The sequence below is a fragment of the Emiliania huxleyi genome, assembly GCF_000372725.1.
Source record: "Emiliania huxleyi CCMP1516 unplaced genomic scaffold EMIHUscaffold_23, whole genome shotgun sequence".
Taxonomy (NCBI): Eukaryota; Haptophyta; order Isochrysidales; family Noelaerhabdaceae; genus Emiliania; species Emiliania huxleyi.
In genome coordinates this window covers 26,553-51,523 of record NW_005200333.1, presented here as the reverse complement: position 1 = coordinate 51,523, position 24,971 = coordinate 26,553, and the positions used below count along the sequence as shown (strand labels likewise).

The following is a 24,971-nucleotide window of genomic DNA, read 5'->3' as shown; positions in this document are numbered from 1 at the left end:
ATCTTCCCGCGATGTGTCGCGGACAAACCCAAGTAGACGCGAGGTCGGGCGGGGGTTCATACACACCTACCGGGCGGGGGTGGCGCCGGGGGTGGCGCGCCGCGTCGCCGTCGGGCGAGGGGGCGTGTGCGGCAAGATTTTAAATGTTATTGCTAAAAGCTCTCTCTCTGTCTCTCTTCTCGCGCCGCGCCTTGGCTGCGGGCCGGGCGGGCGAGCGCGAGCCCGTTGTTCAGCCTGCACGCGTGCACCCCGCGGATGGGCCCGCATGTCAACATAAAAGCACGCGAGCGGAGAGAAGGGCCGGGTGACGGTTGGGGAGGACGTTTTGAGAGATAAACCCGGTCTTTTGTACTTGGGTTTGTCGTTCCGCGGACGGGGTGAGCCTTTTAGAATCGCACAACGCCTGAGTAAAACAGTTTGATGAGTCCGTTCTCGACTGTTCCGACAACAACAACAACTCTTCTCTCTCTCTCTCTCTCTCTCTCTCTCTCTCTCTCTCTCTCTCTCTCTCTCTCTCTCTCTCTCTCCCCCCCCCCCCCTCTCCCTCTCTCTCCTGAAATGCGTTAAAAGAAATTATGCTAGTCGCGCGTCCCCCGGGCCGATCGCCGTCCAGGGTCACGCTCCCTCTTGCGTGATGTCGGCGGCGAATGCCGCCGCCTCTGCGGCTGCATCACGAGGCGCTGCCCTGCCAGAGCTCAAAGAGAAGGCTGCCGAGGTGCTGCACGGCGTCGAGGAGTACCTTCCAGAGCTCAAAGAGAAGGCCGCTGAACTCAAGCATGAGGTGGAGGCGCGGGCGGCAGGCCTCAAGATGACTGCCGGGGCCAAGGTGGCGGCGCTGTCGGAGAAGCTGGGCCCGCTAGGTTCGAGGCTCAAGGCCGTGTCCAAGGCCGTCATTGAGCGAAGCGTCATGGAGATCGAGGCACAGATCGAAAAAGTTGACCCGCGCTACGTGACGCGGGAGGACCGTGCGGCAAAGGGTACGACCGTGCCGGGCTACCATCCTGATATCGACCTGACCGAGGCGGGCTGCTCGCCGACCGACCTCGAGTTCTACTACAACGAGGTCTCGGCCAACTCGCTCAAGACCAAGGTGGCGCTGGCCGAGGCGGGGTTGCCGTTCGTGTACAAGCATATCGCGCTGACGCACGACGGCGACTTTGAGACGAAGAAGAAGCCCTTCCTCACCATCAACCCGAGCGGAACGCTGCCCGTGCTCGTCCACGAGGGCCACCCCGTGTACGACTCGACAGAGCAGGTCAAATTCATCGGCGAGCGGTCCGCGCGCGGCCTCTACCCAGCGGGTCAGAAGCAGCTCATCGACGAATGGCTCCACATCGGCGCGATGGAGGGATTCTTTGTGGGGGACGACGCCGTAGATCACATCTTTGACAGTCTCGGTACGTGCTTCCCGTGGATATCGATCCCGATGTTCCTCTGGGACGAGGCGATCCGCAGCAAGGGCGAGCTCGCGAGGCTCGTCTTCACGGGCCGCGAGCTGGCGATGGCCAACTTGCTGCTCGGCTACTTCGGGGTGCGAGTCTACGAGGACGCGGTGCTCACCATCGGCCCAAAGCACAACGACAATCCGTTCGTCCAGCACAACGTGTGGCACAGTCTGCGCAAGGGCATTGAGTCTCACCTCACCCACATGGAGAGCCAGCTCGACGCGAGTGGTGGCCCCTTCCTCTGTGGCGCCTTCTCCTTGGCCGACGTGTCGATCGTTCCCTTCTTCCAGCGCGCCTCGATCACGCTGTGGCTGGATGAGCTGCTGCCTCACTTCCCGGTGGCGGCAAAGTGGTGGGACGCGTGCAAGGCACGGCCTGCCTACGAGGAGTGGGCACCCAAGTACGGCGGGCCGAACGCGCCGCACATGGACGTCGCCGCCATGCAGCAGTGGATCCGCGAGCAGCGTGCGAGCCATCCTAAGTTTGACGCGGTGTACAAGGGCACCTACCCCGAGTTCACACCAGAGGTGGCCTGCTGAGCACGGCGATCGCCCACTCTTCTACCCGACACTCCCGCCATGCTCCGGCGATTTCTTTTTTAAGAATGCTCGCGCCGAGCCGAGCTTGGAGTGCTCGTCGCGTTGTGCTGGGCGACGGCCGCCTCGTGCGCGCACTGGCCAAGAAGGCCAAGGCGCCCGAGAAGGCGGGTGCTGCGCCGCCGCCTCCACCGTCGGGGAGCGGCGTCGTGCGAGGCGCCAACATACTGAAGGACGGCGCGGACCCGCCGATCCTGCCCGACTCGGAGTATCCGGACTGGCTGTGGACAATGTGTGTGACCGCTGCATCACCGGAAGGAGCTTGCACCCACCCTCTCGCGCTCACGCTGCCCGTCCCGCCTCCCGCCGCGCAGACATCAGCCGAATCCGCCGTTTGAGGAGCTGCTGGAGAGGGCGGAGAGGGACGGGGTCGACTCGCTCGGGTACTTCGAGCAGCGGCTGCTGCTGCGCGGGTACAGCAAGAAGCGAATCAAGGAGCACAACGCCGAGCGAGGCAAGTAGGGAGATACGTAGCTGATCGTGTTGTGCCCGTCGCGAGCCGTTGGGGCGTGTGCGCTTTAGGCTTTTCTATCTCGTCGCAGATAACATATTGTTATTCGCGGCGCGGCCCCGGAGATTTTTTGCACTGCATGGTGTGAACAAACACACGCTTTTCTTTCTCACGTGCCCCGTTCCTCGCAAAGCGCATCCACCTCTGCCGAGAGCGTGCGCATTGCGTGCTGCAACGCCCTGGCGCGCTCGAACAGGTGGCCCCAGAGCACCTCGTCGGTCGTGCCGGCTGCCTGCGCGCCAGCGCCGGCCTCGGCCCCCTTCACGGCGAGGCCGATACCCCGCGCCGGCTCCGACCGAACGGGCCCGCTTGGCTCGGCGCCAACATCGGCGGTCGTCGGCCGCTGGCAGAGGACGGCCGCCCACTCCTCGCACGCGGCCGTCATCGCTGCAACATCGTCGCGCGCCGCGTCGACACCGCGCGCCGCGCCGCTCCAGCTGGCGCGTGAGGGCCGCCCCGCGGCGGCGTTGACGCTCCGCAGCGAGCGCGCCACCGCGTGCCTCACCCCGTGAAGCACCGCCTCAACAGATGCGACCTGATAGGAGCGGCTCAAAGTAACGGTGTGACTGAGGGACTGGCGGCGCGAGGGCGGTCTGAGGCGACCCGCTGCTGCAGCAGCCGCTCCTCCGCCGCCGGCTTGGCGTGCCTTGCCTTTGGGCTCATCGGCATGTCCATGGGCGCTGGACGTGGAGGCGCCTCCTCGCCCTCGGCCGCCCCCTCGGTCGTGGAGAGCGCCGCGCCCGGGGAAGGGGCGGGGAGCGACGTGGCCGGAGAGAGGGACGGGAAGGCCACGCCTTGCGACGCCGCGGGAGGGCAGCCGCGGCGGCGGGGCTCGATGGCGGTCAGCGGCGTCGCTGCTGGGCCGCGACCGGCGGCATCGCCGCTCGACGCAGGCGGGGAGACGCCTGTAGGATCCTCACAGCCGACTGCGCTCAGGAGGTGGCGTCGCGTCACCGTCGTCGTGTCGCGGAGGATCCCGGGACCAGAGGCGGAGCACGTCGTGCGGGGAGTGCGGCGGGGCACGAAGAGCGGCTGGTCAGGCTGGGCACTGCCCTTCCGGGCGCGGTGGGGGCGGTCCGAGTCGTCAAAGAGGCGAACGGGCGAGTGCCTCGCGCCTCGTGCGGGCAGGCCGTCGGAAGGCTGCCTTGCCGCCGACGCGGGCGAAGCCGCCTTGGCCGCCAAAGAGTGTGAGAGCGCCGCCGCCGCCGGAGAGGAGCACGAGAGCGCACCCGCCGCCGGACAGCACGAGAGCGGCGAAGGGGGCACCGACCGCCCGCGCGGCGAGGCGCGCGACGAGGCGACCGCGGCGTGACGCGACGCCGCGTCGGCGCGTCTGTCGGACATGCCTCGGACAAGTCATGGACGTGTCCTGGCCAGGGCAGCAACCGCGCCGCCGCGCCGCCTTCGGGCGCTCCCGAGCTCGACGCGACACAAGTCGAGCTCGAGGGCGAGTGACGCCGCCTCGGCCCTCGCCGCGTCCACCTGGATGTGCCACGGACATGTCACGGACGTGTCGTGGACGTGGCCGGCTTCGGCCCCTCGCCGCGTCCCACCTCCGCCTCTGCCTCCTCGCGCACCGCCACCACCTCGGACGCGAGCGCCGTGAGTGCGTCTCGCCCCCTCGCCTAATTAATAAATAGTCAATTAATTAGTTAATTGCGCCGCGAGTGCGTCTCGCCCCCTCGCCGCGGCCGCCGCCTCCGCCTGCGCCTCCATCGCCTCGACCGCCAACGGCTCCACCTCCGCTACCGCGCCCAGCGCCGCCGCAGCCTCGCCCGTGCCTGAGGAAAGCACCGGCGAGGCGCGCAGCTCGTCCGACGCCTGCGTCAGCCACTCGGGCTCCAGCGGCGCAGGCTCGCTCTGAGGCAGCGCCTCTCGAAGCGGACACCCCCCGACGCCCTGGTCGCTCGCGGCGCAGACGGCCGCGGCGGCGCATGCTGCAAGCGGCGCGTGCGCCGGCTCTATCCCCTCCTCTGCGAGGCGGACGCAGTCGAGGGCTCGCCGCACCTCGCCGGGGCTCGCCGCGGCGGCCTGCGGGGGGAGGCAAAGGGGGGCCCTCTCCGCGCGCTGGTGTGGTGGGGCGGCATTTGTGGGCTCTCCCCCCACAGCTCCCCACCCGAGGAGAGGCTAGGAGCGCCCCGCGGCGGCTGGAGCGGACGCGTCCGGTGCGCGTGGTGGGTGAGCACGTGGGGGTGGCTGTGTGGCTGGCGGCGGCCTGCGAGAGCAGGGCGCGCAGGTGTGCCCTTGCTCGCGGCGACGCGGGCGGCGAGCAGGACGTGCCACTCGTTGCAACCGGCCGGGCCGCCGCGTCCACCGCCGCCGCCGCGGTCGTGGAGCCAGCCTGGGCTTGTCCAGGCCCGTCCTCGATTGACGCCTCGCACGCCACGGCCACCACCGACGGCCGCCGCCTCGCGACTCGCCGCCACGCGCCCTGCAGCCTGAGCGCCGCCGCCGCGCGCGTCACACGCCCGAGTGCCAGCCGCAACGCGGACGCCTCGACTCGAGCGCAATGCGACCCCGCGCGAGCCTCGGCCAGCTCGGCTTCTGCCGCCGCCGCGCGCTTCCGCGCCCCCAGCGTGGCCTGCTCCGCAGCGGCCACCGCCGCGGCCACTCGCTCCGCCTCTCGCGCCGCAGCTGCTTCCGCCTCGGCCCGCGCCGCCGCCAACGCCACCTCTGCTTGCTCCCCCTCCCGGCAGCTCGCTGCCGCCGCAGCAGCAGCCCGCTCCTCCGCCGCCCTAGCGACTGCAGCCTCCCTCTCCTCCGCCGCCGCCACCGCCGCAGCAGCCTGCTCCTCCACCGCCGCTAGTCGCTCCTCCGCCGTCCTCGCCGCGGCGGCTTCCCGCTCCTCCGCCGCCCTAGCGACTGCAGCCTCCCTCTCCTCCGCCGCCGCCACCGCCGCAGCAGCCTGCTCCTCCACCGCCGCTAGTCGCTCCTCCGCCGTCCTCGCCGCGGCGGCTTCCCGCTCCTCCGCCGCCCTAGCGACTGCAGCCTCCTTCTCCGCTGCCGCCGCCACCGCCGCAGCAATCCGCTCCTCCGCCGCCGCCAGTCGCTGCTCAGCCGCCTCAGCAGCCGCCTCGGCGCCCGAGGCTTGTGCCAGGGCGCTCGCCGCCACCGTCTCCGCTGCGGCGGACCGGCCCACCGCGGCGGACACGAGGCACGCTGCAGACTCTTGCGCTGTAGCCGAAGACTCCGCCGCAGCGCGTGCCGCCTCGGCCAAACCGAGCACGGCCCAGTTCGCGCGGCACGCGCGGACAGCGGCCTGCAGCCTGCACGCAGCGCGCTCCCGCCGCGACCGCACCACGCTCATCAGAAGCGCCGCCTCGAGCGTCTCGCAGCGGACGCCTGCGGTGGCGGCGGCTTCCCGCTCCTCCGCCGCCAGCCTGGCGACTGCAGCCTCCCTCTCCTCTGCCGCCAGTGCCGCAGCAGCCACCCGCTCCTCCGCCGCTGCTAGTCGCTCCTCCGCCGTCCTCGCGGCGGCGGCTTCCCGCTCCTCCGCCGCCCTGGCGGCCGCAGCCTCCCGCTTCGTGAGGTTGAGGCGCTCTCTGCGCGCCGCTGTCTGCAGCGTCGCCGCCGCCCGATCGGCCGCCAGGGCAGCACGCGCCTCGCTCGCGGCGCGACGCAGGGCAGCGCCCTGCAGCCGCAGCGCAGCAGCTTCAGATCGTGCCGCCGCCGCCGCGCGCCCTGCTGCAGCTGTCGCCGCGGCTTCGGCTGCGACCGCCGACGGCAATCCGCCCACCGCCGAGCCGTCGCCACACTGGCAGCAGGCATTTCTCCGCTCGAGAGGCGCCGTCTGACTTGCAGCATCCATGCATGGCGAGACCGCGTCCTCCAGCGCCGCCTGCCACCGAATGGCGTGACTGTGCAGGAGCTCGGCGCGTTCGCCAATCTCCGCGTAAGAGTCGATGAAGGACTGCATCGAAGGGCCCTGGCTCGACTGCGTCGATGGGTGTCGACAGCCGAGGCCTGTAAATGGAGGGCGAGGCCGGACGAGGAGCCAGCTGGACCCCGACAACAACGGCCAAAGCCAAGGCGCGGCAACACGATGTTTTTCTTTTTGATTATGAAGAAAGAAAGAAGCACATCGACCTTTCTATCTAACTAGCAGCTACGATGCGGACGCGTATATGCGGCGGTTCCAAGTAGAAGCAAAGCCGGCAAACCAAGTAGGGCCGGGAGGGAGAGGCCTGCTCCGTGCTCACTCATGTATCCCAGCGTCTCTACTCTCTAGCCTATGACAAAGGTTCGGACGTCACGCACACTTTGACAGGGACGAGGGGGGACGTCGGAAATCGGACACGTCCACTGGGACGAGTCTCAATTCATCAACTAGAATCTAGAATATGACTAGAAAGAAAGGGCTGCCCAAGCCATGGGGGGTTGATCGCACTTCATAGCTCGGCCCCGAAGCCTGATACCTCTTTCTTGGTGTCTCATTTACTAGGAATGGATCGTCGATGAACGGGTCGTCCTTGATCCACGCGTCGTCCTCGCTGGGCCGGCTGCAGCTCGCGCGACCTTGCTTCTCCGCGGCTCGGCGTCGTCGGAGAAGCACTCCGACTCCGACTCTCAGTCGTCAAACGAGACCGCCTCGGCACCCTGCGTGAGGTACGCGGCCGCAATCCCAAAGCCCGCCACGCCAAAGGACCAGACAATGTCGCCAGCGTTCCCATCCCGCTCAGCAGATGCGGCTCGATCGAACGGCAGACCTCGGGCGTGCGCACGTGGCTGCCGCCGCCAGCCAGCCACCCCAGGCACGCATTCGCCACGGTCGGCCAAAACCCACTCGCAAACACTGCACTGGCACTAACACAGATACAAAAAATAAATTCTATGAATGCTTTGGCACGTAATCCAAAAACTTTTCAACCGGAAAATGATATCACGCTACCCTCGGCATCACCGTCGTCGCCACCCTCAGCATCGCCGCCGCCTGCTGCGACTTTGGTCACCTCCTTCTCGCTTGCCGGCGGAGTCGAAGACCTTGGCCCGGACGAGCAGGCGGCGATCAAGGCCGTGCTCGCTGCGGGGGCCGATGTGCCCAACGTCGGCGGTCGCCCTCACGATCTCACCTGGCTCCGTGATCGTCACGGTCAAGACGTCTTTGAGGTCGAGGCCGCATCCAACGAGGCGGTGAGCGCGCTCTCGGGGGCAAACGGCATCCTCGAGAACACGGCGACCCTCCAGGAGCGAGGCTCTCGTCGCTCAGTTTGTGGCGGATGGCATTTCCACCGCCGGTCTCACGGTCGAAGCGATCGTGCAAGCCCCCAGGGTTGAACTTCCTGGGGACGGCGGCGGTGGCGGCGGCGGCTGCGGCGTCGGCTGCACCATTGGCATCGTCTTCGCTGTCCTGGCCGTCCTCACCCTGAGCGCGCTCCTCTTCCTGTGGCTGACGGGCGCCGCCTGCTTCAAGAAGGCGGGCAACGCAACCGAATAACAAGGGAGTACCGAAGATGGGCAATAAGGCCCTGCCGCCGAGGCTGCCTAAGAGGGCACGTCCGCCCGGGTCGCGTGAGTGCGGCAACGCGCAAGTTCGCCCCCATGCATGCACCGACAGATTTTGGAAGATGAGCCCCCTTTTGTGACGCAAGAGGTCAGATTGCCTGGTCCATAGCGGACAGTTTTTCCGACCGTGTCGAGCCTGTCTGCTGTGAGAGAGAGTTGTGCTCATTAGATTCTTTTCTACGTACACACTTGAGACATGAGAGATGCCCTGGATTCCAGCGTCCGCCGCGCCCAAATGTGACACACAGCCTCGAACGTGCTGAGGTCGGCTATCCCGAGTTCGTTGAGCATGCGCTCCAGCACAATGCTGAGCTGCGTCGGTGCCATGTGTCGACGTGTCCAAGGGAACGGACGTCGCCGAAAGTCCTTGTTCACGCCGAAAAGTACGTCTAACGCCTCCTGCTAGCTGGGGCACGCTCCCATGCGGCTGGGGGCCGCTCTCCAGCTCGATTAGGGCGCTTTTTGCGCGATTTTACGGAATTACGGATTGGAGGGGGGTGGCGGCACATAGGGGGAGGGGGAGACGCCGATCCGGGAATCAAGTTGGTGCCGGATGCACCCCTCGAGCTTCCACCGTAGTGACCCTCAGTCTGTACCTCTCCTTCCTTCCTGTCTGTACTCTGCCCCGACTCGTTATAGTAAGCGGTACACACGATAAACGTCGAGTTGCCGTTCATACAGTAAACACACAACAAAGCAGAGCACAAGAAGCGGCACTCGCAATGAAGCGACGATACCTTAGGCTGTACCCGAGTTTCTTCGCGCCCCCCGTCTATTTGTTTCCCTGCAGCACCCTCTCGTTTCCTCTCTAGTTTCTCCCTCCAAGCCCACCTATTCTTTCACCGCAGTGATTTGCACATTGCAGATGAGGCGTCTGTGCTCACGCCAGTGGGCAGCCTGGCATTCTCTGGAGCAATAGCCTACCGCCCCACACACAGCGTACGCAAGCCTTCAGTCGGGTCACGGCGCCGCAGGATTTGCCTCGTTACGGCTTTTGCAGTCGCAGATCTCCCTCATTAGATGTCATGATTCAAGGCCACTGTCGGCTTCCGCGCCCTTGAGGGGGGGGTACCGCGGCTTCCGCGCCCTCAGCAGTAGCCCGGCCAGGGCCAGCGCGAGGACGAGGCCGATAGTGACGCCGACCCACGTTCCCGCGCTGCCTCCGCCGCGGGCCTCCGCCTCGAGTGCCGACACCGGAGTGGAGGGGGGCGGCGGCGAGGGCGAGAGGGGCGGCGGCGAGGGCGAGCCGGACGGCGGCGGCGGTTGCAGTTTTGGCGGTGGCGGCGACGGAAACACAGGGGGCGTCGACGGGGGCAGCACCAGGCACGTCGCTCGGTCAGTATTGGGATCGTAGGTGCCAGCCTCGTAAGAGACGCAGCGGCGCACCGGACTCTCGTCTGCAATGTCCGTGTAGCACTCGGTGGTCTCCTGGACGAGGTCGTCGGTGGATTTGGGGCCGTCCTTGTAGGTTTTCGTCGGGTCGCCAGGCAGGCACAGGCTTCCGTACGATACGGGCCAATTGCCAGTCTTTTTGACGATTGCGTTGCACGTGCCGCACGGGTCAAAGAAGGCCGCCCCGATGACAAAGATGAGCGCGTCGAATGCCGGGGCGGCGGGAGACGCGACGACCGCGTCCCTCCGGGAGTCCACATCGATGTCCAGGAGGGGCCGAGACGTGACAGCGATCGCCTCGCCGTCGGGGAGCTTCGACACGCCGTCGAGGAAGCCGAGACCAAAAAAGCCGCTGCCAACTTGCGGCGTCATGCCTTTGAGAAGGGAGGTGATGTCGCTCTTGGCAAAGGCGTCCGTGAGCGCAATCTCGATGGTCGAGGCCCGGCCGTCGGTGGGCGTGTTGGGAGAGGCGAACAGGTAGAGGTTGTTGCTCTTGTCCTGCACGACGGTCGCCACACGGGGCGTCGAGGTCCACGAGACGGAGACGGTGGGGTGCGCGGAAAAGTCTTTGTGGAGGACCGCGGTAGACGTAGTGCTCGACGAGAAGTCGATGAACACGCTGCTCATGTCCGTCTCGGGGGTGAAGGTGACAGTCATGGCGAGGCCGGCGGGGTAGGTGTCGCCCGAGCCAGTCAGGTCGCTGACGCTGACAGACTTCTTGTTTGTGGCGATAGTCGCAGTGAGGCCGTACTCGGCGGCGACGCTCTCGATCTCGCCGTTGGCGAAGGCGACCTCGACTGTGAGCCAGCGAAGGGCGGTGTCCGCGTCGATGAGCGTGCCGTACTTCCCGTTCGTGGACGTGTCGCTCGAGTACGCAAAGATCTGCATCGTCTGGCCGGCCTTGCGTCCAATCAGCGTGCCGAATGTAGGAGGCGCCAGCAGCGCGCGACCTCTCCCATCTGTCACGTCGAGTTGGATGTCGGCGTGCTGGACGGAGTCCGAGCCGCGGGCGTCGCCCGCGATGAGAGTGGGAGTGGGGCCGCTCGCGGCGGCCGAGCCCCGGACGAGCACGATGAGAGTCAAAAGTGGGCCGGCGCGCAACATGGGCGTGGCGGTTTGGGTGGCCCAGAGGTAACACCGCTCTGACAGCGCTCACAGCTGAGCTGTGATGGTAAGAGTTCTGTTGACTCTGTTCTGGTAGCGCGGGCCGTCTGCGGGGGTCCCGTCACCCTTCACCTCACGGTACCACCGGAGGATAAAGAGGCCCTTGGGGTCGTTGATGAAGACCCCGTTGCTGCGCTGACTCATCGAGAGCTGGCGCAGGACTCGCAGGTACTCTGCGCTCGAGCTGCCAGTGGCGCGGCGCGCGTCTACCGTGCCGTCGGCGACGCAGCTGCCCCCCTCCTACGGCGTGATCACGCCGGCAGCGGCGGCCGCCTGGGGAGCGCAGATGGCGGCGCAGGCGCAGGCAGCGGCGGCACAAACGGCGGCGGCCACCCCCACCCAGACGCTGTAGGCATATGGCTGTAGGGCCCCAGAAGGCTAGCTGGTAGCTTCATTTGTAGTAGCACAGCCGCGAAAGCTGCTCGCTCGAACCGCGGCCGACTCTGCCACCGCGGCCGCAGCTGCTGAGCTCTCCAGAAAACTGGTGCCTCATATGCGCTTCCCAGATCGTGTGTAGTACGAGAACCCATCAGGCTTGACCTGCTGCACGTAGCTACGGGTAGTTTCATTTCCCGGCATAGTGATGTTGTTTCCGTACACCTGAATCACACAGCCCTCGGTGTCCCCGTCGTAAGTCTGCGCAGAGTCCCCATCTGCGTTGAAGTGCAGCAGAGTACATGTGTTCTGAGAGCCCAGATACCCTTGCTGCGGCTTGGCACGCGTTATGAAAAAAATTTTGATCGGCTCGGGGGGGTCGTCTGGCTTCAAGACCGCGTCCTCCTTCCGCAGTGAGAGTTGCTTGAAGGGCATTTTCTTTTTATTTAGAATAACACATGGGGCGCGACGAGGTGCATGCACACTGCGAGCATGGCAAAGAAGATCCAGCCATCCGGGTCGTCGGGTGGGAGAGGGGGGCCTGTGGTGACCGTCGTGTTGTCCGTGAAGGGTGTCAGAGCGAGCTGCCGCTCGTAGGGGGCGTAGGGGCCAAGGAAGATGAGCATACCTTTTCTAAAGCTGTTAGAAAACACGTACAATGAGCCGCGTCGAGCTCACGAGGGCAAACATCGTCACTGGGAAGCGGGAGCGGAAGCCCACGAAGACCTACTGGGAGCAGTACGTAGTGGAGACCGACCCGACCGTGCGCGGCTACGACCCGAACCGCGCCACTCTGAAGTGGCTGCTCAGTGAGAAGGGCTACTTCGCGGACGTCCCCCCTGAGGAGGTCGACGCCGCGCTCTCGGGCTCGGATTTTACTTCTTCTGAAGCAGAGGACAGCGATGCAGAGGAGGGGAGCGCCAGCTCGTACTCAAGCGGCTACTCCAGCGACCTCAACGACTGGGAAGCGGCCGTACACCTACCGCGGCCCCCCGAAGGGCTCGGAAGCAGCGAAGACTCAAATGGCGTACGTCCGGTCGCATCAGAGCCTTAAACAGGTGCCGCAGCAGCCTCCGCAGCCTCCGCATAGCGTGAGCAAGCCCATCCCACCTGCGGCGCGCGTATTTCTGGATCGTAACGGCTGCAGCGTAGATAGCTTCACGTAACCCCCTCTCGCGTCTCTGTATGCGTCTATGACCGAGGTCTCTGGCACGGAGCATTTCGGGGTCCCTGTTCATGCGTGACACTGCAATTAGAACTTAGCGTGACGCAGGGGGTATGGGGGCGTGTCACGGTTCGATCTCCGACGATCTCCGACGTCACGCCCGGGTTCGGCTCCATTGGGGGTAGGGGAGTGTATTTCTTTTTAAGGGGGGTACGTGGCACTGGCCGCGCGGATTCTCAGCATATGCTGCCTCCCTGCGGATGCTGCCGGCGAGCCTGGCGGTCCGCTGTACTACAAGGAAGTGCTGACTCGATTTCTACTCGAATTCTTCTACCCCCACGACTCGGAACGCGAATGTGACAGGACCATCGGGTCCTTCAGCCTCCAAAGCGGGATCACCCGAGAGCAGCTGAGCCTGCCTCTGGCCTCGCCTCCCTCTCCTTCAGGCATTCGTGGCATCCTATGGGTCGTCCAGAGTATCGACCTCTGGCTTGTCAGCCGGTCACTTGATGACGACCATGAAGTACAGCGATCGCCACCTCGCTGGCCTCTCCGCAAGGCCTCCCGACCGCGTCGAACTCACGGCGCGGGCTCTCTCGGCTACGGGACCGGCCCCAGCTTCGGCTGAGGGCTAACAAGCTGCCGAGCCCAAATCACTGTGAGAGTCGTGATTTCTTGTTGGTTAATAAAAATCTCTCTCTCAGCCGCGGGTCCGCAGAGGTGGGGCGGGAGGGTTGAGAGAGCGACCCTAGGAGAGACCCATGACCATCCCATGACTACATGTCTTTGCATGTAATAGTTTTGTTATACCCTCATGTGGCACAAGAAAGAGGCTGCACGGCCTGTGTACGGTCCCGGCCTCAACCGGCCGCGCCGCCGCAGCAGGCCCGGAGGCCCACATGGCGGCCGACCAGCTGATCTTCGATCTGAAAGAAGGAGAAACGACGTGCGGTCGAAGTTCTCCACCGTCCCTAACTAACTAACACACTCACTTCCATTGTTGTAGTACTGCGCGCGCTATCTCGTGCCACGGCGACCCTTTTCTTCCCAGTCGCGGATGGCCTCTCGTCGGACACGCTCCGGCGTCTCGGCTTCCGACTTCCCGTCGGTTCCCAAGACACCGCCAGGAGCGCAGAGCGCCTCGAGTGAGGCTCCCTCCGCCGCCTCCCGCCCGGGCTACTGGCGCGAAACTGTCGCGTGGTATCCGGACGGCATCTTCGGCCCTTACCGGCCTCCGTCGACCGGCTACAGCCGCCGAGAGCTCCTCGCGGACGGCGTTGTGCACGTGGCGGGAGTCGCGCTAGGTTTCGTCGGCGTCGGCGCACTCCTCGCCACGCAGGCCGCCAAGCGGCCTCCCGCCGAGGTGGTTGGCGCGCTGCTCGTCTACTGCGCCTCGCTGCTCGCGATGCTCCTCTGCTCCGCCACCTTCAACGGCCTCGCCTGGTCCAAGCCGCACCTCTGGGCGCTGCAGCTCGCAGACCACACTGGGATCCTACTCCTCATCGCCGGCACCTACTGCCCGATCATGGCGATGGCCTGCTGCCCGCGCACGCTCGTCTTCGTCTGGGGGCTAGCGCTCACCTCGTTTGCCGTCAAGGCGAGCCGCTCCCGCCTCGACGTGGTGAATGTGCACGTGCCCCTCTTCATTATGATGGGCTGGGCGGTGGTCTCGGCGTGGGGCGACGTGATGGGAGCCCTCACGCCGTGGGCGCAGAGCATGTGTCTCGCCGGCGGGCTGCTGTACACAGTGGGCCTGGTGCCCTGGGCGGTTAACCGCCTCGAGTACCACAACGCAGTCTGGCACGTGTTTGTGCTCGCCGCATCCGGCTGCTTCTTCGCCGTGCAGCTGCTCGAGGTGGCGCAGCCGGACCGGTGGGGTGCGGGAGCGCGGCCGGCAGCGGGCAGCAAAGGAGGGGCTTGCCTGCTGCCGTGAGCGTGACGGAGGCGCGAGCGCGCGCGCGAGGGGGGCTGAGCCCACTATGACTGATCCGAGGACTGATCTCACACAGTTTTTTGCCGTGTACCGTACGAGAGTGTCACGTCACGAGCTCGGTCACCAGCGGAACTCACGTGACAGCCTAACAGCGTACTCTCTGACGAGAGGTAGACGTCCAGGGTTGGTGGACTAACATTAGCACACCTCCAGGGGCAGCACTGACTACAGATCGTGCCAACACTTGGCGCAAAGGTCGGTGTTAGCACAGTCGAACGGCAGTCCCAAAACAAGCGTTAGCACAGCCGTTAGCACGGTGTTGGCACACCCTCCGGTAAAACCCGGGTATACCTGCAAAAAACCAGGTATACCCGAGAAATACCTGGGTCCGCGTCAATGCCGCGCGCGCCCACTCCCAGGGCCCCTGCGCCAACTGCGGCTCGCACCGCCTGCTCAAGTACGCGCACCGCACCATGTGCGCTCGCTACAAGTGCTAAAGGCAGCATCGGCGCTGCGCCAGGCGCGGCTGGCAGGTGGCGGTGCGGACGATGCGGTCGTGCCGACATTCTGCTTCAAGATTGAGGCAGTGCTCGGCATGCGCTTCTGCGAGCCCGAGCAGCTCATCGCAAAGAAGCGGCGCAACAGGCTGGCTGCTGCCGACAAGGCCGTGTGCTACCTCACGCGAGGCACCTTCAAAGAGGACAGCAATGACGCTGGATTCACCGACACGCGCTGGGTGGAGCTCGAGGAGCTGTACGAGAACTGTGGCAAGACGCCACTGAAGAATGCGCTCAAGAAGTACCGAAAGGCGGAAGAGGAGGATGTGGATGCGGCGATTGCCGACTTTGAGGAGGGCGTCGAGCACGAGGGATAATCATAAATAGGCGCATTTGGGATGCGGATGGCTGGGGACGCCCATGGGACATGTTCGCAATCGCAGCTGCGGGTGTGAAGTGAATATGACCAGATGCGCGTTCTTTACATACTAAAACCAAGGGCAGCAACAGCCCCTCCCCTCCCCAGACAGACGGGTCCAAGGTAGATGACTCACGCACACAACGAGACGAGCGCGCCGTACACCAACCCCGACACACGCACCTCTCTAGAGGCAGTCCTCGGCGCCTTGTGCTCATACTTGATGGGTGCGGCGGCCGGGTGGGCCTGGCGACCGCGCTTGCTGCCCTTGACGAGCTGCCGCCCTCGCCGCCGCCCTCGCCGCCGCCGCCCTCGCCGCCGCCGCCCTCGCCGCCACTCTCGCCGCCGCCCTTGCCACCGCCCTCCTCGCCACCAGCCTCCTTGCCGCCGCCACCCTGGCCCGGGGGCTCCTCAGGCGAGTCGACCCGCTGGCGGAGCGGCAGGGCGCCCTCGCTGCGCACGCCGCTGGCGTTGTACGCCTCGAGGCAGGGCTTGCCGCAGAAGTACTCGCCTTCTTCTGGCATCCACACCATATCGCACGCCACCCACGAGTGCACCGGCAGTTTGCATTGCTTGCAGCTGTGTGCCGCTGCATTCTGGTGCTCGAAGACCAGCTTGCATGCAGCACAAGCACGCGGCTCGTCGTTGCCGTTCATCGCGCTGCGGCCAGTCTCAGCACCGCCCAGCGAGCGCGTGGGCGTGTGGTCGCGTGACAACTCTGCTCTCTGGACTCTGGTAGCGCTCCTTCAAAGAATTCGCGCCTAGCCTCCCCACCCCTCTAACGGAGCGTGCCAACACCTCCCGAGTGGCAGTGTTAGCACGTTCTAACACCTCTGCGGCTGTGGTGTTAACCGTTAACGTGCCAACACCGTTCTAACATTAGTCCACCAACCCTGTATACGTCTGAGCTGTGAGCTCGCCGCTCTATATTCTAATCCGCAAACACGTACACCACACGCGCTCCGCCTTCGCGCCTCGCCCTCCGTCCCGTCACCGCATCACCTCCTGGAACTCTGTCAGCAGCGCCATCAGCTCGGGGTCCGACGAGTACTTCGCGAGAGCCGCCGGCGAGAAGCCTTGTGCCTGCACGTCCTGCAGCGCCGCCAGAACCTTTGGGTTCGCCTGCGCCTTTTGCATCAGCTGCATCGCCTTGGGGTTGGACATGACCTTGGACAGCATCTCTTGTATCCCGCCCATCCCGCCCATCCCGCCCATCCCGCCCACGCCGCCCATCCCGCCGAGTCCCGAAAGGATGTCGCCGAGGCCGCCCATGCCGCCGGGCATGCCGCCGCCCATGCCGCCGGGCATGCCGCCGCCGGGCATGCCACCGCCCATGCCGCCGACACTGCCCGGAGCCTGATTGCGAGGCATACGCTGCGTCTGCCCCTCCACCACGTCCGCCGCCGCCTCGGGCGCTGCCGCCGGAGCGTCGCCGGTCTCGCGCGCCAAGCGCAGCGCCGCCACAAATTCCGCTTTCTCAAAGAAGCCAGTGGTGGTCACGCCACGCCGCTGCAGCTCCTCGCGAATCGCCTTGAGGCTCATCGCGCCAATCGCATCGCCTTCCGCGGCAGGCGTTGCAGAAGCGGCGGCAGGCGGCGGCGGCGGCGCGGGTGGCGGCGGCGCAGCAGGCGCCGGCATACTGCGAGCTTGGGTGAGCGCTGCGACGAGCTGAGTCCGCTCGAAGCAAACGCCGCGCCACGTCACGCCGCGCGAGTCCAGCTCTTCCTTGATTTCCTTCAGCTTCATCTCCTCTGGTGGCATCGCGACCTCACTGCTGAGCACTGCCAGCGATCGCACGGAAGGAGAGAGGAAGAGCCGGAAGGGACGACAGGCCGGTGACGGTGATACGGTGAGGCATCCCGCTCCAGCCACCAGCAGGACGAGATGAAGGAAGCTCGAGTAGCACGAGTACGAACGCATCTCGACGCGGCACTGTCCGCGACCTCTCCGTCCTCGCGTTTTCAGAAAGAATTTTACATTTTGACAAGCCAGTCCCGTGCCCAGTCCTGTGCCCAGTGTTGTGCAAAAAGAAATTAAAGTCCGCACCTACCTACCCCAGCGGCGGGGGCGGGGGCGCTTGTACCTACCTACCTACCCCAGCTGCCATCGAATGACTCGATCGAGGGCGACGCGACAGAGGAGGAAGCGACAGGAGGGAGAACGACGAGAGTGGGACGACCGCGAGGTGGCATGAAGGTTGCAGCGAGAATCGGCGAGGGACTGCGAAGGGAGATAGAAAGAGGCAGACGACCAAGGGTTTGGGTGGGCGACGGCTAGCACCACACTCCTCTCCTTAAAAAATCCCTGTGTGGTGGCGGCGTGCCGTCCTCCCATCCCTCCCTTGGGTTGTCTCTTTACTTTCTTTCTTTGTCATCGAATGACTCCGCATGACTCACTGTGTCGTGTGTGTGCTATAAGGCAGAATGTCCGCAAAGCCGAAAACGGGGTTTACGCGTTTGGTTTGTCTTCCCAAGCATTAGCCAGGCATTAGCATCCGGGCGCCGCAGGAATATCGCCGGCCCGTAGGTGTACCTAAGACCCTTCTCGAGGAGTTAGTGCAGCGTGCTCGCCTCAGCCACCGCCGACGCGCCGACAACTCCCCTGAAGAAGGCAGGCATCAAATGTCGATTGAGGACGGGGATCATCACATGCTGAACAAGCTCCTCTTGAGTCTTGTAGCTCGATCGGTCACACCGCCATCGCCGCCGACGTCTCCCAGAGTGAGACGATATGGAGAGGGGGGACGACACCTGCCGCTTCAGCAGCGTGCCTCTGGGGGGGGGCGGGGGCCCCCGGAGGCGCACTGTGCGCCGCGCAGCAGACCAGCAGTGCGGAAACCGGCGGGCTCCGGCGCTCACAGTCGCTCACAGTACCAACTTCCCGAATGATTACGGTTGATTAGAGGGCAGATTTGGAGAGATCTCGAGGAGCACACACAGATAGACCCTCCAGTCATGAGAAACCTCCAACCTGATCGGTCGTACTGACCGCCGACAGATCACTCCAGTCTCCAGACAGCAGACAGGCCCGACGTCTGCACGCGGCCGGTCGGGCGAGAGGCTTGACACGATCCGACCCTGCGACCCTGACGCTGCTGCTCTAGCTATCAAACATGCACTGCTGACTGCTGCCACAAGGTGCAGACAGCTCTGAACTGCGCCTCACCACTGACCGGGAAGGCCGCGCCAAGTGGGCAAGCACAGGTCACACATGAGCGAGGGAGATAGCATGATTAACTTTTTAACTCTACCCATGGGCGTGGGCCGTGGCGGCCATTTTTTTGGTGGGTCCTCGCTGATTTTTTCTCTACGGCATGGGTAAAAGTCTGCCTAAATGACAACCAGTGCCCGCGCGGATCTTTCAATCCGGCCGGCATGTCTAGTGCGGCCTCGACGCCACTAGGTCCATTGGGCTGAAGCTTGGTTGATCGGCGAAGGAAGGTGATGTGCAGAGGGCTACATGGAATTTGCAAACTCGTCCGAGCCTACTCCCAAGCCCCAACCAGAGTGCTTCACTGGAGCCGCGGCCCGCGCTTCTGCCCACTGGCTGGTCCGTTACCGCTGCTCGAGAGGTGACAGTTCTCATCTGGCGCCGCGGGTGGCCGTCAGCGCTCAACAGCACAGCAGGACTCTCAAGTCACCAGCGGCACTGGTGCACGAGGCTGCGGTTTCCGGTGCTTCCCATCGCAACACGACTGCGGTGGACGGCACTGCAGCGCTCGTCATTATTGACGCATGGCCCGGCACGGGAATCGGCCACTCCATCTTGGGCACCGCGAGGTGGCTCAACTTTGCCACCACCACAAACACGACCATCAAGTTTGCCTTCTGCCTTCCAGCGAGCGTGACAAACCGTGCGGCGTCTCGGGCATCACATACACGTTCACGGCGCTCCTGGCCAAATTGCAGCTCGCCCACGACGTTTGATCTGTATCGGTACATCACGTGGAAGGGGCGAAGCATACGGGCGTCGTCCAGCGTGCTCAACGGCGTTCGTGCGGTCCTTGAACATGCGACGTGCGAGGACATCCAAGATGCCGCGCGGAGCGTCCGCTTTGAACGCATGTCCTTGGCCTTGTTCTACCCGCACATCAAAGAGCTGCGGCGGTGCATTGGCAAGGGAGGCGTGGGGAGCCGCAGCCGCACTCTCAACGACCAGCGCCTCCACGAGCTCGAGTTCAACGGCACGCTTCCGGCGTGCGACGTGGGCCTCCACCTCCGCACAATGAAGCTAGACGACGCTTCTTGCAACGCTATGGATGCGACGCATAACGCGCTTAATGGCTCCGCAGAGTGCGCAGGCCGGCTGTTGCGGAAGAAAGCAAAGGCTTGCGACATCCCAAAGCTCAACTTGAACACGGAGAAGTGCCACGGGGCTCGCTTTGCGACATCCGACTCAGATGCAATGTACAAGCAGCTCACGTCATGGGCGAATCTTGGCGAAACTGCCATTGCAACATGGAGCAATGGGGACAAACTCACGGATGCCCGGGAGCGCCAGCGGCGGTACAGAGAAACGGTCCGTGCGTGGTTCACGCTGGCCTCCTGTAAGCAGATCATCGCCCCGGTCGAGTCAGCTTTCTGGAGGTCAGCTGCACGGCACAGCCATTCTCCACATTCGGAATGCTGCTGACTTTTACCTGTCTGCATTGACTGCCCTGCTGCAGCCTTCGCCTCGGAAAAGAAGGAAAGAAACGGTGCACATGATCCCATCCTAGGGCTGGGGAAGGACATACGCGTCCCTCCCCCCCTCTGGGCTCTGTCGAGTCGTTCCGCACGCGCAGAAGCTTGCAGTCACAAAGAGCTTGACTCCCTCCCCGGCGCACGTCACAGGACTCTCTAACACTCACACGTCATTTGGGGCCTCAGGAGACAGGACGGCAGCAGTGGACATAATTTCGCAAACGACGCGGCTTCTAATGTTCTTTGAGAACCGTCCCCAGGGCCTCCAGGGCTCGCACCCCAACCTCTCACAGTCAGCGCCAAGGAGGAATGAGCGCCAAGGAGGAATGGAAAAAGAAAACGCCGGTAACCAAAGCGAGCCGACGTATTCGCGTCAGTCAGTTTCGCGTCAGAGCAGTCACTCATTTCAGGAGCTCTCCGTCAATCTGGCAGCGCGATGCCGCCCGCGGAGTTCGTGCTGCTCCCGCGCGATTTACCTTGGGAGCGTGCGTACGACCGCGAGGACGCGAACGCGCCGCAGATCGCCAAGCTGCGCCTCGCGCTCCCTGCCGACTACCCCGCCGGGACCGTCCTCAAGCTGCCCATGCCGTGTGCGTGCAGCGAGCACACGTCCCGCTTCACTAAGATCAAAGCGGGGACCTCAGTGGTCATCAAGTGGGACCTCGGCATCTGCGGCCTCGCAGCGCCACCAGGTGCGGACGGGGCGGCGGCGGGGGGCGCAGAGGTGGCGGAGGCGACAGAAGCAGCACCGCCGCCGCCGGCCGGGCTGGAGATGGGTGCGAAGTTGGCAGTGGCGGAGCCGGCGGATGCGGCGGCGCCAGGTCCGGGGGCAGAACCGCAGCTCAACTCCGAGCTCAGCAGCAGCGAGCTGATCAGGAGCGAGCGGAGCAGCACGGGCTTCAAGGGCGTGAGCATAGTGGGCAGCGGTGCCACGCCGTTCGGTGTCCAAGTGTACCGCAAGGGCACCAGCGTCATTCTCGGCCGCTACGCCACCGCGGAGGAGGGGGCGCGGGCCTACGCGGCGACGCCAGAGGGCATCGCCGACCTGGCGGCAAGGGATGCGCCACCACCGCCGCCGCTCCCCTCCAACTCCGAGCTCAGCAGCAGCGAGCTGATCAGGAGCGAGCGGAGCAGCACGGGCTTCAAGTGCGTGAGCAAAGTGGGTAGCGGTGCCACGCCCTACCGAGTCCAAGTGTACCGTAAGGGCAAGACCGTCACTCTTGGCCACTTCTCCACCGCAGAGGAGGGGGCGCGAGTCTACGCTGCAACGCCAGAGGGCATCGCCGACCTGGCGGCAAGGGATGCACCACCACCACCGCCACCGCCGCCGCAGCCGCAGCTCCCCTCCAACTCCGAGCTCAGCAGCAGCGAGCTGATCAGGAGCGAGCGGAGCAGCACGGGCTTCAAGGGCGTGTACAAAGTGAGCAGCGGTGCCACGCCCTACTATGCTCAAGTGTACCGCAAGGGCACCACCGTCATTCTCGGCCGCTACGCCACCGCGGAGGAGGCGGCCCTCCGCTACGCACGCTCGGTAGAGGGCAAGGCTGAGCTGGCGGCCAGGTCTGCAGCCAGATCAGCGCCGCAGGCCAGTACCGCGCCTCGCAAGCGGCAGAAGGTCGAGACCGCGGTCGGCGCAGGCGGTGCCGCCACTTCCGCCTCTGCCGCCGCCTCCCACTCCGCCGCCTCCTCCACCACCGCCGCCGCCTCCGCTGCCGAGTTCGAGGTGGACCGCATCCTCTCGGAGCGGCGCCGGCCGAGCGGCGGCGTCGAGTACCTCGTCGCGTGGAAGGGTTGCTATGCCCCCTCCTGGGAGCCCGCCTCCAACTTGGCGGACGAGGATGGCGCGGTGTGTGCGGCGCTGCTGGCGTGGTGTGCGTCGCGCGTTGCGCCGCACCAGGGCGGCCCGGCGACCGAGCTTGGTATGCCGGCGGCAGAGCCCCTCCCGCCCCTCGGCATGCCGGCGGTGGTGCAGGCTCTCGAGGGGGTCGGGCTGGGCCGGTACGCGGCGGCGTTCGAGGAGCAGGGCTATGATGACCTCCGCTACTTGCGGACGATGGACGCGGCGGAGCGCGCCACGGTGGCGGAGAGCGTGGGCATGAAGCAAGGCCACGCCGACAAGTTTGTCAAGTTCGCGTTTGAGCCGGCGTAGCATCGAGGCTGGCGCAAGTCGAGAGCGGCGGGCGACGTGCGCGAGCGAGCGGGGCGGTGGGGACTTTTGCGCGCCTCTCTACATAGAGCCCCCTCGCAGATGATGCAATGTACGATTCGTTGCCCTCTGTACGTTGGGCTCGTTGTGCGAGTATATGGGCCACGATGTCTCAAATATGAGGGGTTTTGACTCCTACCAGCTCCTGACGCTATCCCTGGCAGCTCTAATGGCCAGGATCAGTAGTGTTGTGATAGAGGGTGCCCATACTAGCGCAGGAGCTGCCACACTCGCCCGGACCGTCCCCTTCTGGGGCCGGTTCCGCAGCCCGCGAGAGCCGACCGCGGGGCTGTGCCGCGGGTGCCTACTGCCGAGTGCCACAAACACTGCGCCGTCCCGCCATCACCTACAGGCTGTCTTGTGTGATGGTTGGGATGTCCAAACGCCACCATCTTGGCTCTTGCGACCTCAAACCCGCGAGCTGTATGGGTGGTCCTGACGTCGACAGACGCCCGATGACCACGGTGAAGCTGAGCCGGAACGCGTCGACAAGTCTCGTCTGAGCCCGTGGCGGTCGCCGGCTGAGTCGCCGTACACGGGCCGGTACCTCAGGCGTCACCTCCGCAGCCTCAGGTCTCACACTCCATCACCTCCGCCGGGACGCCGTCGGTGGCACATTCGGCGGCGAGTTTGTGGCAGCTCCACAGCAAGCGCGGCGTCGAGCCTACTCACTCCCGTTGGTTCGGCACACTCGGTGGGGTCCACCGAGTGTGCCGAACGCGCGAGCGGTGAGTCCTGGCAGCCCGCGCAGGCTGCGGAGCTGCCACAAACTCGAGGCACGCTTTTTGGGACATTTTCGACGCTTTTGGCCCATATACTCGCACAACATGCCGTTGGTGTGTGAGCTGTGACTTGTGGAGTCGACTCGTATGTGGTGCGCAGTGTGTGTGCGATCCGTGTGCGTGCGCGGCGCCGCGCAACCGAGCCGCGGTAGTAAAGAATAATCGTACGGGCGCGCCTGAGTTTCGCTGCGCCCAGGCCCACCCACCAGACCGCGCAGTGCGCACAGGGACGCACCCGAGCAGCGCCGCGCCGCCGCTCGATCGCGTCTCACCAGTGGTGGCCGCGGCTCTCGCCCCTCTTGCCCTTCCCTCCCCGACACGCCCCGCAATGATGCACACGGCCCTGCAACCCGCGATCTCACTCTGGCCCAACGCGGCGCGAGATGCGCGGGAGGCCGTCAACAGTGCGGTCCGGCGTCCCGTTGCTGCCGCCACCCCCTGCTCACGTCGCGATCGCCGCCGGCTGCGACGGCAGCGCAGATTTGCGCCGCATCGCGTCGACGCCGCCTGGCCGCGAGCCGCCGAGCTCGCCAAACGCAGTCGGCTCGCTGCTGGCGTCGTCGAACATCGTCATGCCCGACTTTAGCTGCTGCGCGCGCATCGCATAGGCGAGCGACGCCTTCGCTTTGAGCGCGTGCTTCACCTGCGGCGGCGGCGCGGCCGCGTCACGGGGCGAGGGGCAACGCGCGCCCTGTGCTCGCGCCCAGCGGCACGCACCCGCGGGTACAGCGGGTTTGCCTCGGCGTCCGCCTCGATCGCCTTCCAGTGCGACTGCCTCGCGGCGAGCCGCTCAACCTAAACAGGGGGGGGGGTCGGTCCGGGGGGGGGGGGGGGGGGGGCAACCCTCGCCAACACTCCACGTCTAAAAAACAGGAGCCCCACGGCATTGAAAGTGCAAGGCCCAGTGCGCGTGGTTGAGCAAGGTGTGTTGATGTGTGTGTGTGTGTATCTTGGTGCGTGTGTTTGTGTGTGATGTGTATGTGTGTGTGTGTGTGTGTGTGTGTGTGTGTGTGTGTGTTCCTGTGTGGCCACCTGGAAGTGCGGCGACTCTATGCAGCGCGCGATCTGCGCAAAGAGCGGCGCCATGACGTTGACGAACTCCGGCGCCGCAATCATCTCGAGGATCTCCTCAACCTCGCTGAGGAAGAGCACCTCCTTGGGCGAGTGCGTGCACGGCCAAAACTTGAGGATCGCCTCGAGCACCGGCTTGGCAAGCTTCGGGTCCTTCTCCACAAACTGCGTCACGCAATACGAGAGTTGCTGGTGGTACATGCCGACAAAGCGCACCTGTCGGGGGGAGGGCGGCCGAGGTCGTCCGAGCTGCACAGTCTGGCCCGGGGCGGTGGCCGGCGGCGGCGGCGAGAGCCTTGTGCAGCGGCAGCAGCGCGCGCAGCAGGAACGACTTGTGCTCCTCCTTCAGCGGCAGCGCAAAGCCGTTGATGATGGAGCCCAGAATCTCGAGCAGCTCGGCGATGCCTGCGCGCGCCAGAAGTGCCGCCGGGTGGATCGGCAGGGTTGCGCGGCGGGTGCGCAGCAGCGTCGCGGCGGCGCGGCGGCGGTGCGGCGGCGTCGCTGCGGGTGGTGCGCGGCGAAGGCCGGGCGGGAGGGGGGCGCGCCGTTGTGCCGCTCCGTTTCGTAGATGAAGCGGTAGAAGATGTGGTTGATGGCCTTGCGGATGAAGGCGCGGTAGGGCATGAACTTGCCGTAGATGCGGTGCAGGATCGTCTTGAGGTAGTCTCGCTCGCGCGGGTCCTACCCATTCCACCGACCCGCCCGAATCATTGTGTGCGCGCGCGTGCGTGCGTGCGCGTGTGTGTGTACAGCGTGGGTGTGCAGTGCGCGTGGTGTGTCGGTGTGGGTGTGTCGAGTGTGGGTGTGAGTGTCGAGTGTGGGTGTGCAATGTGCCTCGGAGTCAAAGAGGTCGAGCAGCCGGACAAGGAACTGCGTGTCGACGTACTTCTTGACCACCTGAAACCGAAGTGTGCGGACGACGTGTCATGGCCGCGTGCGTGTGCGTGTGGTGTGGACGCGTGTCAGCGGTCGGTGTCGCGGGGAATGTGGCTATGGGGAGATTTGGGGAGACATGGACAGGCGTGTCTCGGAGACCAAGGGCAAATCCAAGTGCGGCGTACCTTTGGGTCGGTCTCGTTGGAGACGACGAAGCGCAGCAGGAACTCGTACACGTACTGCAGGTGCGGCCAGGCGGGCTCAAGCACCGGCTCGTCCTCCTCCGGGTCGTACTGCGCGTGCGCCTGTCCCAAGCGGCGCGTGCGCGCCAGTCGGAACGGGCAGCGAGCGGAGCG

At 65.3% G+C, this 24,971-nt stretch overlaps 8 protein-coding genes across 8 annotated transcripts in view; 4 read left to right on the top strand and 4 right to left on the bottom strand.

Annotated features, from left to right (window-relative positions):
* Positions 1–634: 634 nt before the first annotated feature.
* Positions 635–1,984, top strand: EMIHUDRAFT_204962 (hypothetical protein; the record flags this gene model as incomplete). The annotated part of the gene is made up of 1 exon (XM_005779440.1): positions 635–1,984. One exon carries the CDS (start codon positions 635–637, stop codon positions 1,982–1,984), a length of 1,350 nt encoding a protein of 449 aa, XP_005779497.1.
* Positions 1,985–2,049: 65 nt separating this feature from the next.
* Positions 2,050–2,503, top strand: EMIHUDRAFT_204961 (hypothetical protein; the record flags this gene model as incomplete). Its single annotated transcript, XM_005779439.1, has 2 exons — positions 2,050–2,273; positions 2,356–2,503. The coding sequence occupies 2 exons, from the start codon at positions 2,050–2,052 to the stop codon at positions 2,501–2,503; spliced, it is 372 nt and encodes a 123-aa protein (XP_005779496.1).
* Positions 2,504–2,661: 158 nt separating this feature from the next.
* EMIHUDRAFT_100245 (hypothetical protein) lies at positions 2,662–6,468 on the bottom strand (the record flags this gene model as incomplete). The annotated part of the gene is made up of 4 exons (XM_005779438.1): positions 2,662–3,087; positions 4,106–4,177; positions 4,293–4,583; positions 4,867–6,468. The coding sequence occupies 4 exons, from the start codon at positions 6,466–6,468 to the stop codon at positions 2,662–2,664; spliced, it is 2,391 nt and encodes a 796-aa protein (XP_005779495.1).
* A 2,609-nt stretch (positions 6,469–9,077) lies between these two features.
* Positions 9,078–10,550, bottom strand: EMIHUDRAFT_204958 (hypothetical protein; the record flags this gene model as incomplete). Its single annotated transcript, XM_005779437.1, has 2 exons — positions 9,078–9,233; positions 9,441–10,550. 2 exons carry the CDS (start codon positions 10,548–10,550, stop codon positions 9,078–9,080), a joined length of 1,266 nt encoding a protein of 421 aa, XP_005779494.1.
* A 2,657-nt stretch (positions 10,551–13,207) lies between these two features.
* On the top strand, positions 13,208–14,083 carry EMIHUDRAFT_204955 (hypothetical protein; the record flags this gene model as incomplete). The annotated part of the gene is made up of 1 exon (XM_005779436.1): positions 13,208–14,083. The coding sequence occupies one exon, from the start codon at positions 13,208–13,210 to the stop codon at positions 14,081–14,083; it is 876 nt and encodes a 291-aa protein (XP_005779493.1).
* A 1,814-nt stretch (positions 14,084–15,897) lies between these two features.
* EMIHUDRAFT_353695 (hypothetical protein) lies at positions 15,898–16,175 on the bottom strand. The gene has a single exon (XM_005779435.1). The coding sequence runs from the start codon at positions 16,160–16,162 to the stop codon at positions 15,989–15,991; it is 174 nt and encodes a 57-aa protein (XP_005779492.1). The 5' UTR covers positions 16,163–16,175; the 3' UTR covers positions 15,898–15,988.
* A 3,941-nt stretch (positions 16,176–20,116) lies between these two features.
* EMIHUDRAFT_204950 (hypothetical protein) lies at positions 20,117–21,829 on the top strand (the record flags this gene model as incomplete). The annotated part of the gene is made up of 4 exons (XM_005779434.1): positions 20,117–20,372; positions 20,514–20,935; positions 21,089–21,240; positions 21,439–21,829. 4 exons carry the CDS (start codon positions 20,117–20,119, stop codon positions 21,827–21,829), a joined length of 1,221 nt encoding a protein of 406 aa, XP_005779491.1.
* Positions 21,830–22,785: 956 nt separating this feature from the next.
* EMIHUDRAFT_450133 (hypothetical protein) overlaps positions 22,786–24,971 on the bottom strand; it is a 3,549-nt gene continuing 1,363 nt past the window's right edge. The window contains exons 5-11 of the mRNA XM_005779433.1: positions 24,801–24,920; positions 24,574–24,636; positions 24,285–24,420; positions 24,035–24,144; positions 23,701–23,955; positions 23,386–23,463; positions 22,786–23,311 (exon numbers count right to left, since the gene is read on the bottom strand). Of these exons, the coding sequence (XP_005779490.1) occupies positions 23,111–23,311; positions 23,386–23,463; positions 23,701–23,955; positions 24,035–24,144; positions 24,285–24,420; positions 24,574–24,636; positions 24,801–24,920 (963 nt within the window). The 3' untranslated portion in view covers positions 22,786–23,110. The remainder of the gene's footprint in view (positions 23,312–23,385; positions 23,464–23,700; positions 23,956–24,034; positions 24,145–24,284; positions 24,421–24,573; positions 24,637–24,800; positions 24,921–24,971) is intronic.

What these genes read in the sequence shown, in the direction of transcription:
- EMIHUDRAFT_353695 (XM_005779435.1), bottom strand. Translation starts at nt 16,162, where the DNA reads ATGTCCAACCCCAAGGCGATGCAGCTGATGCAAAAGGCGCAGGCGAAC.